Source organism: Sapajus apella, unplaced genomic scaffold, assembly GCF_009761245.1.
Source record: "Sapajus apella isolate SASKATOON/1434 unplaced genomic scaffold, GSC_monkey_1.0 scaffold40, whole genome shotgun sequence".
NCBI classification, from domain to species: domain Eukaryota; kingdom Metazoa; phylum Chordata; class Mammalia; order Primates; family Cebidae; genus Sapajus; species Sapajus apella.
Window position 1 is genome coordinate 1625156 of NW_022436980.1, and position 12755 is coordinate 1637910.

A 12755-nucleotide genomic window follows, 5' to 3' on the forward strand; every position below is an offset into this window, starting at 1 on the left:
TGGAGCTCTTCCTTTTAAGGTAGTGTTTAATTTTCTCCAGGTGGTTAGCCTATTTTCTTTTCCCCATTGATTTGTTGAACTACATTTTATTGTAATTAAGTTTACAAGTGATGTTGATATTGCTCATTCAGGAAGCACTGTTTGATTAGCAAGATTCTGAAAAATGTGAGTTAGCACCTAGTTGAAAGAATTGATAATAATAGATGAGGGTGAATTTAGAACATGAGGGTAAAATGTTGTATTATTAAACATATCAATCCAGAAAGAGATTAAAATTGTGCTTATTGAAAGTTTTCAGATGACAAAATGGGGATGGTCTTAGTAACTTGAAAAATACACATATAGAAATTACTCCTATAAAGCGCCAGTTGACAGACACCCTGTAGATTCCCTGAACGAAATATCTATAATATAGAAACAAACTTTGATGAAGTGATACTGAATGTTTAAGTACCTAAAAATACCCATCACCAGGCAGCTATTGAACAATGCCTCCACGTCCTGCTGTAAAAAATGAGTTTATTGGCTGGGCGCGGTGGCTCACGCCTGTAATCCCAGTACTTTGGGAGGCGGAGCTGGGCGGATCAATTGAGGTCAGGAGCTCAAGACCAGCCTGGCCAACATGGCGAAACCCCGTCGCTACTAAAAAATGCAAAAATGAACCGGATGGGTGGCGCGCACCTTGTAATCTCAGCTACCTGGTAGGCTGAGGCAGGAGAATAGCTGGAATGCAGGAGGTGGAGGTTGCAGTGAGCCAAGATGGTGCCACTGCTCTCCAGCCTCTAGCCTGAGCGACAGAGCAAGACCCTGTCTCCAAAAAAAAAAGTTTATTGCCTGTTTCCAACAATTCTCTGCAGGAAAAAAATCAAATGATTATATTAATTTTGTTGCAAATAAGATGGGCAGCGGTTTACCTATGTACCTGAGGAAATGCTATGGAAAAGTATTTTTCAATTTTATTCATTAGTATATTAACGAATATGACTGAATAATTCATACGGAACTCAAATCAGTTGGAGGGGCGCTATAAACGCAAGTTAGCTGAGGGTTTCATGTGCATAAGAGGTGTATAGAGGGTTAGAGGACCTTTTAAATTTCCCCAACAGTTGTGGATTGGGTGGTTCTAATGTCTTTGCTATTCATTTTTAAATAGGTCAATAAAAGACAGGAAAGACCTGCAGTGTGTGGGGATCAGGAAGAAGGCAGATAATACCCCAGCATGAAAAAGGGAAAACTAGTCTGTTATTCAAGGGAACTGGCTTTCACTTGCGGTTTCTACTGTTTGACTTGAATAAATCATTTCACCATCTTGGGCTTCCGTTTCGATATTGGGAGGGAAGGAGGGGGTGTTATGAGATCTCTCTGTTGTCTTGCTGCTTTCATTCTTCATGAGCCGTCCCCAAGTTGATTTAACAAATACTCTGTGACCTAGAGTTCTAGAGTGTAAACACTACAGTCCCGGTGACCTTTCAGCGGGCCATCTTGCGCATGCGCTGAAGAGGCACCACCGCGTTAAGGCCCTAATTTTGCCTCTTCTGCGCAAGCGCTCTTTGTAAATCCCCACCTGTCAGAGAGAGGCAGGACTTCCTGTCGTTTTTAGAGCGACTACCGGAAGTGCCTGCGACGAATCGGCGTTAATAGAGGCTGGTATAGATTTGGCTATCTGCGCTCGTAGCTGCTTTTGGCGCGAAAGATGCCAGGTCTGGTCGACTCAAACCCTGCCCCGCCTGAGTCTCAGGAGAAGAAGCCGCTGAAGCCCTGCTGCGCCTGCCCGGAGACCAAGAAGGCGCGCGATGCGTGGTCAGTGTGCAGCGGGAGAGGGCATGGCCGACGAGCCCCCGGGCCGCGGCCTGTGCCTTCCTGTGCCTCTGCCCTGTGCCCTCTGCCCTCTTCCGTCCACCCTCCTCCTCCCCCCTTTCATTGCGGCGCTCTGGAGATAATTACTGGGCCCTGTAGGTTTCGTGGTCGGCTTTCTGTTGACTTATCCCATAGCTTAGTTCCTGGAAACGATGAGGAGAGAGGAGAACAGCTAGTTTCAACCATTCTTTCCTTCCTACAAATGTTTTTTGAGTATCTGTTACGGGTTAAGCACTGCGTTAGGTCCGAAAATGTCTGTGGATAAAGATGGATCCTGATATAAAGCAGCTTAATTAATCGAGACATAACACCAATGACTTATGTGCCACGTGGTAAGGGCTATGATAGAAGATTTGTTAAGACCAAACAGGAAAGGTTTTCTGGTAATTTCTAAGGCTTTCTCCCAAAATTTAGAGACAGTAGGACACAGGGTACATTCGTTACAGTTCTGAAGAGTTCTCCTTAAGCCCTTTTAAGGCAACTAAAAGTTGAAAATCAACCAGTCTACGGCGCAGGGGACATAGTACTGAGAATAGTTATCTAGATTGGCAATCCACAAAAGGTTTAGACGTTCTCGTTTTATATCTCATTATGGTCAATATCCAAGGAATAACATTGCTCTATAAAGAAATAAACTGGCCGAATAACATATTTATGCTAAGTGTAGGGCACAGAGAACAGCTCAATTTTTAACCTCATTAAAGTATGTCGTCTCATAACCTGAATGTGCATCTCTTCCTCTAGCCCCTTTTGTCTTCCAAAGTAGTAGATATAAGAAAGAAATCATAAGTCCCATAATGAGATAGAGTGTAGGAGCTCAGTGTTTTTATTAATCCTCAGTACTTTGTAAATAATACTGTGAAGGGAGAATTGAAAGACCAGTCTAAACAAATTGTTCCAGTGGTAACAGTTAAGTGCTATTGAACCTTGAATAGTATGGCAGTATGATTAAGAGCCTGGGATCCACAGTCAGGATTTGAATCTTGATCCACTAACCTGGTGATCTTGAGCCTCGTGTCTATAAAATGGCTCTAATAAAAGAAACCCTCTCTGGTATTAGTGTAAGGGTTAATGATGTAAGCCATCCCAAGTGCCTAGCACAGTATATATAGCAATGAATGAACAATGAATGCTGGCTATTATCTTCATAAGGAGCTCACTATCCCAATCTCCCATTTGCAGGCTAGTTATTGAGCTATTGAAGGATGGGTAGAGAGTTTCCATGGAAGGAGAACCTCTTCCCTTCTTTAAATTTCTTTTGCCTCAATTGCCTCAGACAACTTGGGTTCTCCCCAGATGTCCATAGCCAGGAGTCAGTTTTTACTTGTTAGTGAATTTGGCTTAACTTGATTATTTGCTAAATCACATTTTCAGGCCCTAGAAATAAAGTTGTGTAGTCCTAGTCTTTACTTGGTGAATTTTACAAGTAAAATGTTCTTTGATCATCATGAGGGGTCTCATCTTGGTCTCCTGGTTACCAGAGGTTTTTGATGTTTATGTTTTTGGATGTCTTGTAATTAGAATTAGATTTATTTTGTTGCATTTGAATGTAGGGCAGAATAAGAAAGTTAATTTCTCTGTGATAATCAAAAAAATTGAGCTGTTCTCTCTGCCCCTTTCATTTAGCATAAATATTCAGTCAGTTTATTTCTTTAGAAAGCAATGTTATTCTGGGGATATTGACTAGAGGCAATATTTGATATGCGTGATTATTTCTTATCAGATTTCCCCCCCAAAATTACTTATCTGTGGAATGTCTTCATAGGCATGGAAATATCATAAGATCAAATAAAAACAAAGCTGTTTGATGTAATAGCATTTGTTTTAACTCCAGCCACATTCCATTATCCACATGTTTTGTCTCACTCCCCATCCCTGTCATGCATACTTAATAATGTGCTTAATGCCTCTTTAGATAACAAGTACATTTTGTTTTATAGTATCATCGAGAAAGGAGAAGAACACTGTGGACATCTAATTGAGGCTCACAAGGAATGCATGAGAGCCCTAGGATTTAAAATATGAAACGGTAAGCTTATTGCTTCAAATTTGTGTATTGCTTTACAGATTTAGCAGCAATCAGGCTGTGTTCTATTTGAAAGGTAGTTCACCTGGTTAATATAAAATGCTTAAGTATCAATTTTTTAAAAAAACACGATTTTTCCGTTCAAACAGAGTAAATTGTGTCAGTAAATTGAGAGGCATTTAGCAGATTGGGGAAGGGAAGAATTTAACTTTCAAGAAAGTGTTTGACAAAAGCCTTTAGGTCTCATGGCTTTAGGAAAATTGACTGAAGGAACTAAAAGAAAAATACTCTCTTGTTTCTAATATTGTGGGACTTCAGTAAATGCTTTGTGTTTTTTGTTTTGTGTGTGTGTTTGTTTTGAGACAAGGTCTCACTCTGTTATCCAGGCTGGGGTGAGGTGGCACAATCACAGCTCACTGCAGCCTCAACCTCCTGGGCTGGGGTGATCCTCCCACCTCCTCAGCCTCCTGAGCAGCTGGGACTACAGGTGTGGGCCACCATTCCTCGCTAATTTTTTGTATTGTGTTCTAGAGATGTGGTTTCACTATGTTGCCCAGGCTGGTCTCAACCTCCTGGACTCAAGCAGTCTTCCTGCCTTGGTCTCCCAAAGTACTGGGATTTGAGGCGTGAGCCACTGTGCCTTTTAAGTAGTGAGTAGGTTTCCCCTGGAAATATTGCTTTCTGAAAAATGAAAATGCAATTGTTGTTATTTCTTTTATGCCATGGTTTATTCTAATAAAACTAAAGCTTCAGGCCATTTTTTAAAAGAACTTGGAACTCTGAATCCAAATTTAAGTGCTGAAAGGGACCTTAAGTGATTTGTGTCCAACAATTCCACAAATAAATGATATTCTTTTGTTTGGAAGCTCTTTCTTCAGTTTCTTCAGTTATCAACTTAGCTTACACTCACACTCTTTACTCAGGTTGCTTCAAAAGTCTCCTTTTTAGAGAGGCTTTCCCTCAACACCCCATATAAATTAGCATCCCTTTCCCATCACTCTATCATGGTGCTGTCCCAACAGAACTTTCTGTGAAGATGGAAGTGTTCTGTATCTGCATGCGCCAGTCTGGTAGCTACTAGCCATATGTGGCTGCTGAGCACTTGAATTGTGGCTGGTGAGACTGAAGTACTGAATTTTTGGTTTTTAAAAATTTTAATAGCCACATGTAGCTAGTGGCTACTCTATTCTATACACTGCCACCTAGATATTATATATATTTTTAATCATCTGTGTTGCTTCACAACAGCTAGAATGTAAGCTCTGAGAAAGTAAGAATTTTCTATTTCATTTATTGTCATATCCCCACCACCTATAACAGTGCCTGGCTCATAGTAGGTGCCCAAAGGAGGGTTGTTAATTAAGTGAATGAATAAATAAGGAAATTAAGACTTATGGTTATGAAAAGATCCCCAAGTTGGGTTGAGCAGTACCAGAAATGGAACCTCGGTTTCTAGGCTGACTCTGCTTTTTGCCTCTACCCTAACTTCTACACCACATTACCACTTTTAACTTAATAATAGCTGAGAGATAATGCCAAAGCCACATGCCAGTATATTAGTACTGGAGACCCTGGCTTCTTTCCCTTGCACCTCTTTCCTGCCTCTTTGGAATTTCGCATATGGCTCGTCTTCCTCATTGAGCTATAAAAAAAGAGGGATAAGGAACTTGTCACAAGCTGATAAGAAGTTACTGTGTAATGGAAAACAGTCTAGGCTGAAAGTCCTGAGGGCTTTATTTTTATTCTCCTGATGTTTAGTTTAGCATGTTTTTCACTTCAGCTACATTTAGCTTCATCAAGACATTAATCCTCTGAATTTCACTTATTATTTATAAAAAGAGAACCATAATACATTTTGTGATTCTATATATAGTATGGTATATCTTCTGTTGTGTATATGATATACTTAAGTAGTTTTTAGACTAGATGGTTATTTAAAGAAATCCCATAATGAACCATTTTGGAAAATAAGTAAATTTGAAAGGGAGTGTATTCTTAAAAAATTTAAGTGTACTTTATTAACTATTTTTACAGATGCGACCTCAAAATTTGTACATGGTTTCCTTGTTCATAATCTAACTCCCTAGTTAGCTATATAAGCTATAGGCTTGTGCTGAACCTGCTTTGATAAAAAGGGATAATTTTAAAAAATGAAAGAAATGCTAATTTCAGGAATATCAAAAGCTTATCTTGGACTTCATCTGAACCACAAAGGTGGTACAATTGTTATAAGTGGCATATATTCAAAAGTACCATATGATATCATAGTTTTCTTTATGTTTTTGGGGCAGAGTAAGAATGATGTATGTACTTCACTTGTGTATAAAAGAAAATGCAAAAGCTTTAGACTTAGAAAATCTGCTGTTTAACTGATTGTGTGGTCTTGGGCAGGTCCTTAACTTTTCTTTTTTTTTTTTGAGACGGAGTTTCGCTCTTGTTACCCAGGCTGGAGTGCAATGGCGCGATCTCGGCTCACCGCAACCTCCGCCTCCTGGGTTCAGGCAATTCTCCTGCCTCAGCCTCCTGAGTAGCTGGGATTACAGGCACACGCCACCATGCCCAGCTGATTTTTTGTATTTTTAGTAGAGACGGGGTTTCACCTTGTCGACCAGGATGGTCTCGATCTCTTGACCTCGTGATCCACCCGCCTTGGCCTCCCAAAGTGCTGGGATTACAGGCTTGAGCCACTGCGCCCGGCGGTCCTTAACTTTCTGTACCTTGGTTTCCTCATCCATAAAATGGAGGTAATAATACATGCCCAAACTACTTCATAGAGTTGTTGTGATGATTAAATGTAAAATAAATCATCTGTAAAACTCAGAACAAAATAGTTCAGTTGAGGTCTGTTAAGTATATGACTTGATTATGTATTTTTGAATCCTAGTTACAAGAAGAATAATCTGAATCCATATAGGACCTTTCTAAGAATTCAAACTGCCGTGTTTTCCATTTTCAGTGTAATAATGTTTTTAGAACAGGACTGGGTGTTTGGATCTTCATTGGTCCCAGGTGTCCTATTTCCCCAGCCTCCATGGCGAAGCGGAGGCACAGTGAAGTCAAAAAAGACTTGCTCAAGTTGATGGATAGTGGTGGAATTAAATTAGAGTTCAGATTAAATCATATTCTCCAAATCATAGGCACTTTACACTTCACTTGTACTTAATGAGATTTTAATGCCAACATATTCATTTTTAGGATTGCACATAATCTTGATCTTCAATCTTAAAACCTCATTATGAATGCTAATTAGAAAGACCTGTTACTGAAATGTACAGTTGCATATAACCCAGTAAACAGGCCATTGGCTGGAGGGTGAAATCCAACACAGCTGTCTGCATTGCTATACAATAACCTTAATTGGTATTTCTTAGACTGTTAGACCATGTTTTTTTGAGAATAGCTTTAAAGGAAAATATTTTGCGAACTTAGATCTTTCTGGCAATGATCATGAAAGTTCCTTAATTAAAAAACCTTTGTAGATTTTAATGTTATTCCTAAGTAGATCTTAATTATACCTCAAGTGCAGTAAATGGGGAATAAAGTCTATTATACATTTTTTTATACTTAACATGAAACTAGGCTACATTCATCCAGTGATTCTTACCCAGAGGTGCATCTCAGAATTAGCTGAAGAATGTTTTCCAAAATTCACAACTTGGGCCTTGGTCTGCACCTGTTGATTGAGAAACTCCTAGATTAGCAGTAGCAAAGGCAGAGACTTGAAAACTCAAGAAAAAATAGGTATGGTGGTGATTCTAGACAATTTTTTTCTATTTTATGACTGCTTCTTTTACTGAAAAGAGAAAGTAGAACCTAGAACCTCATTAGAAATATAAGGAGAAAATGGATGGTTACTATCTTTCTGCCTTTGGGAGTCAGAAGAAGTCTGAAGAACCCATTTTGGAGACTAAAATCATTGAAAGAAATTAAAGGACCAGTACTGAGTAGTGGTGACACTCAAGTTTAACAACTTAACAGTTGGATGCTTAAAAATGTGCTGAATTTCACACACACACAACTGATTATGTATGAAAATATGATCTCAAGATAATCCAGAAAGAGTAATTTCTGCCATTCAAACATTTATTCATTCAATAAAAAAAGACCCTGGAAAATGCCTAGAGGAGAAAGATTATCCCTCCAGTCAAGGACATTACATCCAGAGATATAACCAAACAGGTTTACATCCAGGATCTTCCACCACATAGCTAGCCCCTTTTGATATGTAGTCAGTAGCAAAAGTGGTTAACAGTGCTATGGACTGCTATCATTGAAAGGTTGAATAGCTTCGTTGTTGGTTATCTTTTCCATTTAAACTTTTCTGTAAGTGTATTCTTCCTTTGAGCCTTTTAGAAAAGAGAGGGTTCAGATGTTTGTATGTTGATGTGGTTTCTCTTTATCTAAACCAAATGGAGTGACCAGCTAAATGAGGGAGGTATTTGCATTAGACTTGAAGAGTTAGCTACCCCAATTTAATTACATGCGTAGCATTGTTCTCAATCTTCTAGGATAGGCACTAGGAGCAGTGTGAGAAGCCTGATACTGACTTGATTAGATCAGCAACCGTATCTCTGCTACTTTCCCTTTTTGATTTTTCCAACTGAATTTTAAAAGAGTTGCCCTTATTTTGCCTTTGGGATTAAGTAACTTTCCACAGGAAGTGCCTTGTATACTGAGCTGACCTTCTGCCTTCTACTTTGTGGATCTTCGCCAGGCATACTTGAATCAGCAAAGAGGGGTTTGCAAGTCTTGTCTCTTGAATATCTGTAAAAATAACTGCTTTAGCCTTTTCTCGAAGATATTTTTGAGAAATATATGTATCTCATACACACACACATGTATTTTATATACACATACACACACACACACACAGTGTTTTTTACTTCAAAAATTTCTAAAGAGTGAACAATATCATGAATAGTCTCAGTGATGTTTTTAGTTAGACAAACCTAGAATTTTAAAATGTTGATTTTGAATTTTATGACTGATTTGGAATAATTAGGGCAATTAGTTAATTACTTATCTGAGGCATTCATTTCTAGTGGTCTGAATTCCCTAACTCCATAGATCTGCATGATGTTTGAAATCTGACTTTCTAAAATGAATCTTTTTCTGTAGGTGGTCTGGTGTGTGAATAAATAATTCCTGAAGAATGAAGAAGATTAATTTTGGGAGTTCTTTGATGAACTTTGATATGTGGAAAAAGTATTTATAATTTATTTTAAAAAGAAAGTAAAATATTACTAGTGAAAGATCTTAAGTTGTGTTTCTTTTTTGTGTTCCTCATTTGCTCAAGTGGCTTCCCCTCCCCACCCCACCCACCCCCCCGGTAAAGGATATATACCAACAAATCTTGTGGCAAGGTTCTTATGTTCTTATTACTGTGTCATTCTGGGAACTTGGTATCTGTTGTCAGGAGAAAGCAGATACTGATCTCAGCCAATGAAATCTCCAGAATTAGGTGCATAGAAGTAAAAATGAATAACCCTTTACCAAATCAGAATCAGTATGGTAGCCATATCATCTCATTCAACACTTTTTTTTTTTTTTTTAACTTTCTTAAAAGCAAGAACTCAACAAGCCTTTAGTCTTAATGTTTAAACCATTATTGTTATTCATTACTAGCTGTCTTTTGGAAAAGTTAGTTTAAATTTTGGACCAAATTAGGGTGATTTGGCTTGGAAGATCTCAACTGTTTGGCTTTATGAATCTGTACATGGCTAGTTACATTTTAGAATAGACTAGGATCTTAAGTGTAATGCCTACAGGGTAGACAGTTGTCTCTTATTATTTAGAAGCTGGCTTAGGCAAGAAGCTGAATTGGTACTAAAAGTCATTAATCAAACAGCTCAATGCTATGCCATGGTGATGTCTGGAGTTGAACAGAGTGTGATTTCCTTAGTATAGCAACCTTGTCATCCTCTTAGCTGGTTATGGGTAATGAAGTAATTGGTCATTCTGCTTGTAAGCACATTTGAAGTCTAAAAATCTCAAGAACAAAAGATACGGAGAACATAACTAAGAGGATATGTAAAGTTCATGTGTCATTGTCTGATAGGAAAAGTTCCTCCTTTATAAAATAAGGAGCTGAATCAGATGATTCCTTAGTATTCTTTCCTAATTCATTAAGAGCATGGCTTTGATGTATGACAGACTTAGGTTCAGCAGCTGGCTGTGTGACCTCAAGCAAGGCATAGCTTCTTTGGGCCTGCTTTTCTCAGCTGAAAACAAAAACAAAAACAGGTATAGAAGTAATATCTAACTTCCAAGATTGTAAGTACTAATTAAAAATTATGTATATAAAGCATTTGGCACAGTAGTTAGCACTGAGTGTTATTAGTATTCTCTATTATTTTCTGTTTATATTTTTACTTGAGTTTTTATTTGGATATAATACTTTTAGTAAGCACTTTATGGTTTGCAGAGATAATCTAAGTGAAGAGTAGAATCTTGGACAATTAAGACAGGTATGAACTAACTTCCCACCCAATACAGATCTTTGGCAGATGGTGATTCAAACTCTGCTTGAATATGTCCTGGAACTACAAAAAAGAAAACAAAAAATCAACAACCTTATCACCCATTGTTAATTTCTGATGTATGCTAGTCCAGACTTTTCCTATACATTTATACATTTTTTAAAATTAAAATAAAACTTTTTCTATGTTACATATTTTTAATAAGGTTATAACATTATCATGTTTTTCTCCTAATGTATTTTGCCATCAATGAGTATAGGTCTGTCTACAGTGTCCTTTGTATTGACTATATAAATTCATTCTGTGACTTACCATAATTTAACCAATACCCTATTTTTTTTTTGTACATTTGTGCATTTATTCATTAAACAAATACTTTATATAGAGTGCCTTCTGTATGTCAGATGCCATTCTAGGAATTTGGTCTCAGTCTGGAACAGGATATATGTCAGATAACCTAAATTCTGAGTTTTTGTTTGTTTTATTTTGTTGGTTGGTTTAATGGAAACATAATAAGGAAGAAATCACCTGAAATCCCACCAGTCTACAATAGGACCTCTCTTCGATGACATTCTCATACCTCCCTCTTTCTCTCCTTCCCCCTTTCTCTCTTCCCCCATCCCCCGTGTGTGTGTGTGTGTGTGTGTGTGTGTGTGTGTGTGTATACACACCTTTTACTTTTTTCTTTTGGCTACTCTGTAATAATATTACAATAGAAGTCTCCTTAGGGAGACTCTTTACAAGTGTCCTTTACTAATCAGTCAGCTAAGTTTGGGCCAGAGACCATGCATGTTTTCAAGCCTTTGGGTGAGGACTGCCCTCGATCTCTAGAAAAAAGATATCCATTTGCACCTTAGTATCTGAGAGCACTGATTTCTGTAATCTCTGAGCAACACAATTTTTTAAAACTTGCCAGTTTGGTATGTTTGCCTGATTTGTAAAGGAACTAAAAGCACCCTTTTTGACCTCTGCAGCAGTTAAAAGTACATCTCACAAAACCCTCTCCTCACCCTTTCCTAGTGCGTAAGCCTTCCCAAAGATGATGTGCAGCATTTCAGTAATAATGGTAAGAGATGTTACCATAGTAACTTGAAAAATGAAGAACTTGGTCTCATAGTGGGTAACAACCACATTGTACTACACCTCTTTGCTAAGCCCTTGCTCTTCACAATAATGACTAAACTCAACATGGATATATTCACACTATTCTCTCCAGTCCTCCCTTTGTCTAACCTTGAAATGTTAGACTTGAAGATTGATGAAAACAGGATCATATCCTAAAGCAAGGCCTATCTTTGGATTACTGTGTCTTTCACAGGTCTGATGTGACCTCTGATGTGATGGAAAAAATCATGATCCTTATTTTACCAGTGAGTATAGGTGCTCAGAGGTTAAGGAAATCACCCTAATCCAATAGCTGGTAACCTGTGATGTGAGTCTAGGTCATTAGAGTTGAAGCCCAGTGTTCTTTGGTGTACTAGTTATCCAGTATAAACATCATGTGTTTGTAGTTATAAATTCATTTAATGCATACTTAGTGAAGGGCTGTTATTTACAGGGAAAAGCCCTACTGTTGATAATTTATGTGTGAATCAGACCCTTTTTTAAATATGAGAGGTTGTTTGATTTATCACTTACTGAGGGCATACTATATGCCAACTATACAGAGTAGTCAGAGATTAGGAGTAAGTCATAGACTCTTTCCTCAAAGAGCTTACAGTCTAGTGGATATAAGTATATACGCCATAAAAATATAAATTGAATACTCAGTGGTTTGATGGATAGTCCAAGATGGTTTTCTAAATGGTACATGTGTGATTATGCCCAGTATTTATTTCTTTAGCTCTTAAAAACTGCTAGATATTCCATCTGTGTCTATTACGGTGCTTTTGATAGCAAGTAATAGAAAATCCTCATAAGGAAAACTCACATAGCTGGGAGTCCAGTTTGAGTCAGCTCTAGATGTGGTGATATCATAGGGTCACTGATTTCATCCAAGACTCAAGTTATTTTCATCTCAGAGCTTTCTCGTCCAGGACTGATGAAGCCAGTCATGTGCTTTCTTGTTCAAGTCCAGCAGAAGAGAGAAATTATTCCCTGGGTGTAGACTCTTAGTCCCTTTTTTTAAGGTCTGATTGAGCCAAATAAGGTTATATGTATTTTTATGGACCAATAATAGTTATCAACAGAATACCTTATGCTGATTGGCTTACATAAGATCTCTCCCCACCCCCAACCCCCTGCCCTGCCCCACTCTCGTTAGATCCATGTGTAGGTTAGATATCTGGACAAAACAAATTCTGTCACAATTGAGGAAGAGGTATATGGATATTGAATAGACAGTTTTCCACTAATCTTGTTCACCTAACAGGTCACCCTAAACAGTCAAGTTA

General features: G+C 38.1%; 1 protein-coding gene across 1 annotated transcript; it reads left to right on the forward strand.

The window, feature by feature from the left end:
- The first annotated feature begins 1581 nt into the window (after positions 1-1581).
- LOC116565416 (cytochrome c oxidase copper chaperone) lies at positions 1582-9143 on the forward strand. The gene is made up of 3 exons (XM_032298974.1): positions 1582-1800; positions 3798-3886; positions 9002-9143. The coding sequence occupies exons 1-2, from the start codon at positions 1694-1696 to the stop codon at positions 3880-3882; spliced, it is 192 nt and encodes a 63-aa protein (XP_032154865.1). The 5' UTR covers positions 1582-1693; the 3' UTR covers positions 3883-3886; positions 9002-9143.
- Positions 9144-12755: the final 3612 nt, after the last annotated feature.

What these genes read in the sequence shown, in the direction of transcription:
- LOC116565416 (XM_032298974.1), top strand. Translation starts at nt 1,694, where the DNA reads ATGCCAGGTCTGGTCGACTCAAACCCTGCCCCGCCTGAGTCTCAGGAG. An exon ending in AAGAAGGCGCGCGATGCGTG is followed by an intron (nt 1,801 to 3,797) that starts GTCAGTGTGCAG and finishes TTTGTTTTATAG; the next exon opens with TATCATCGAGAAAGGAGAAG.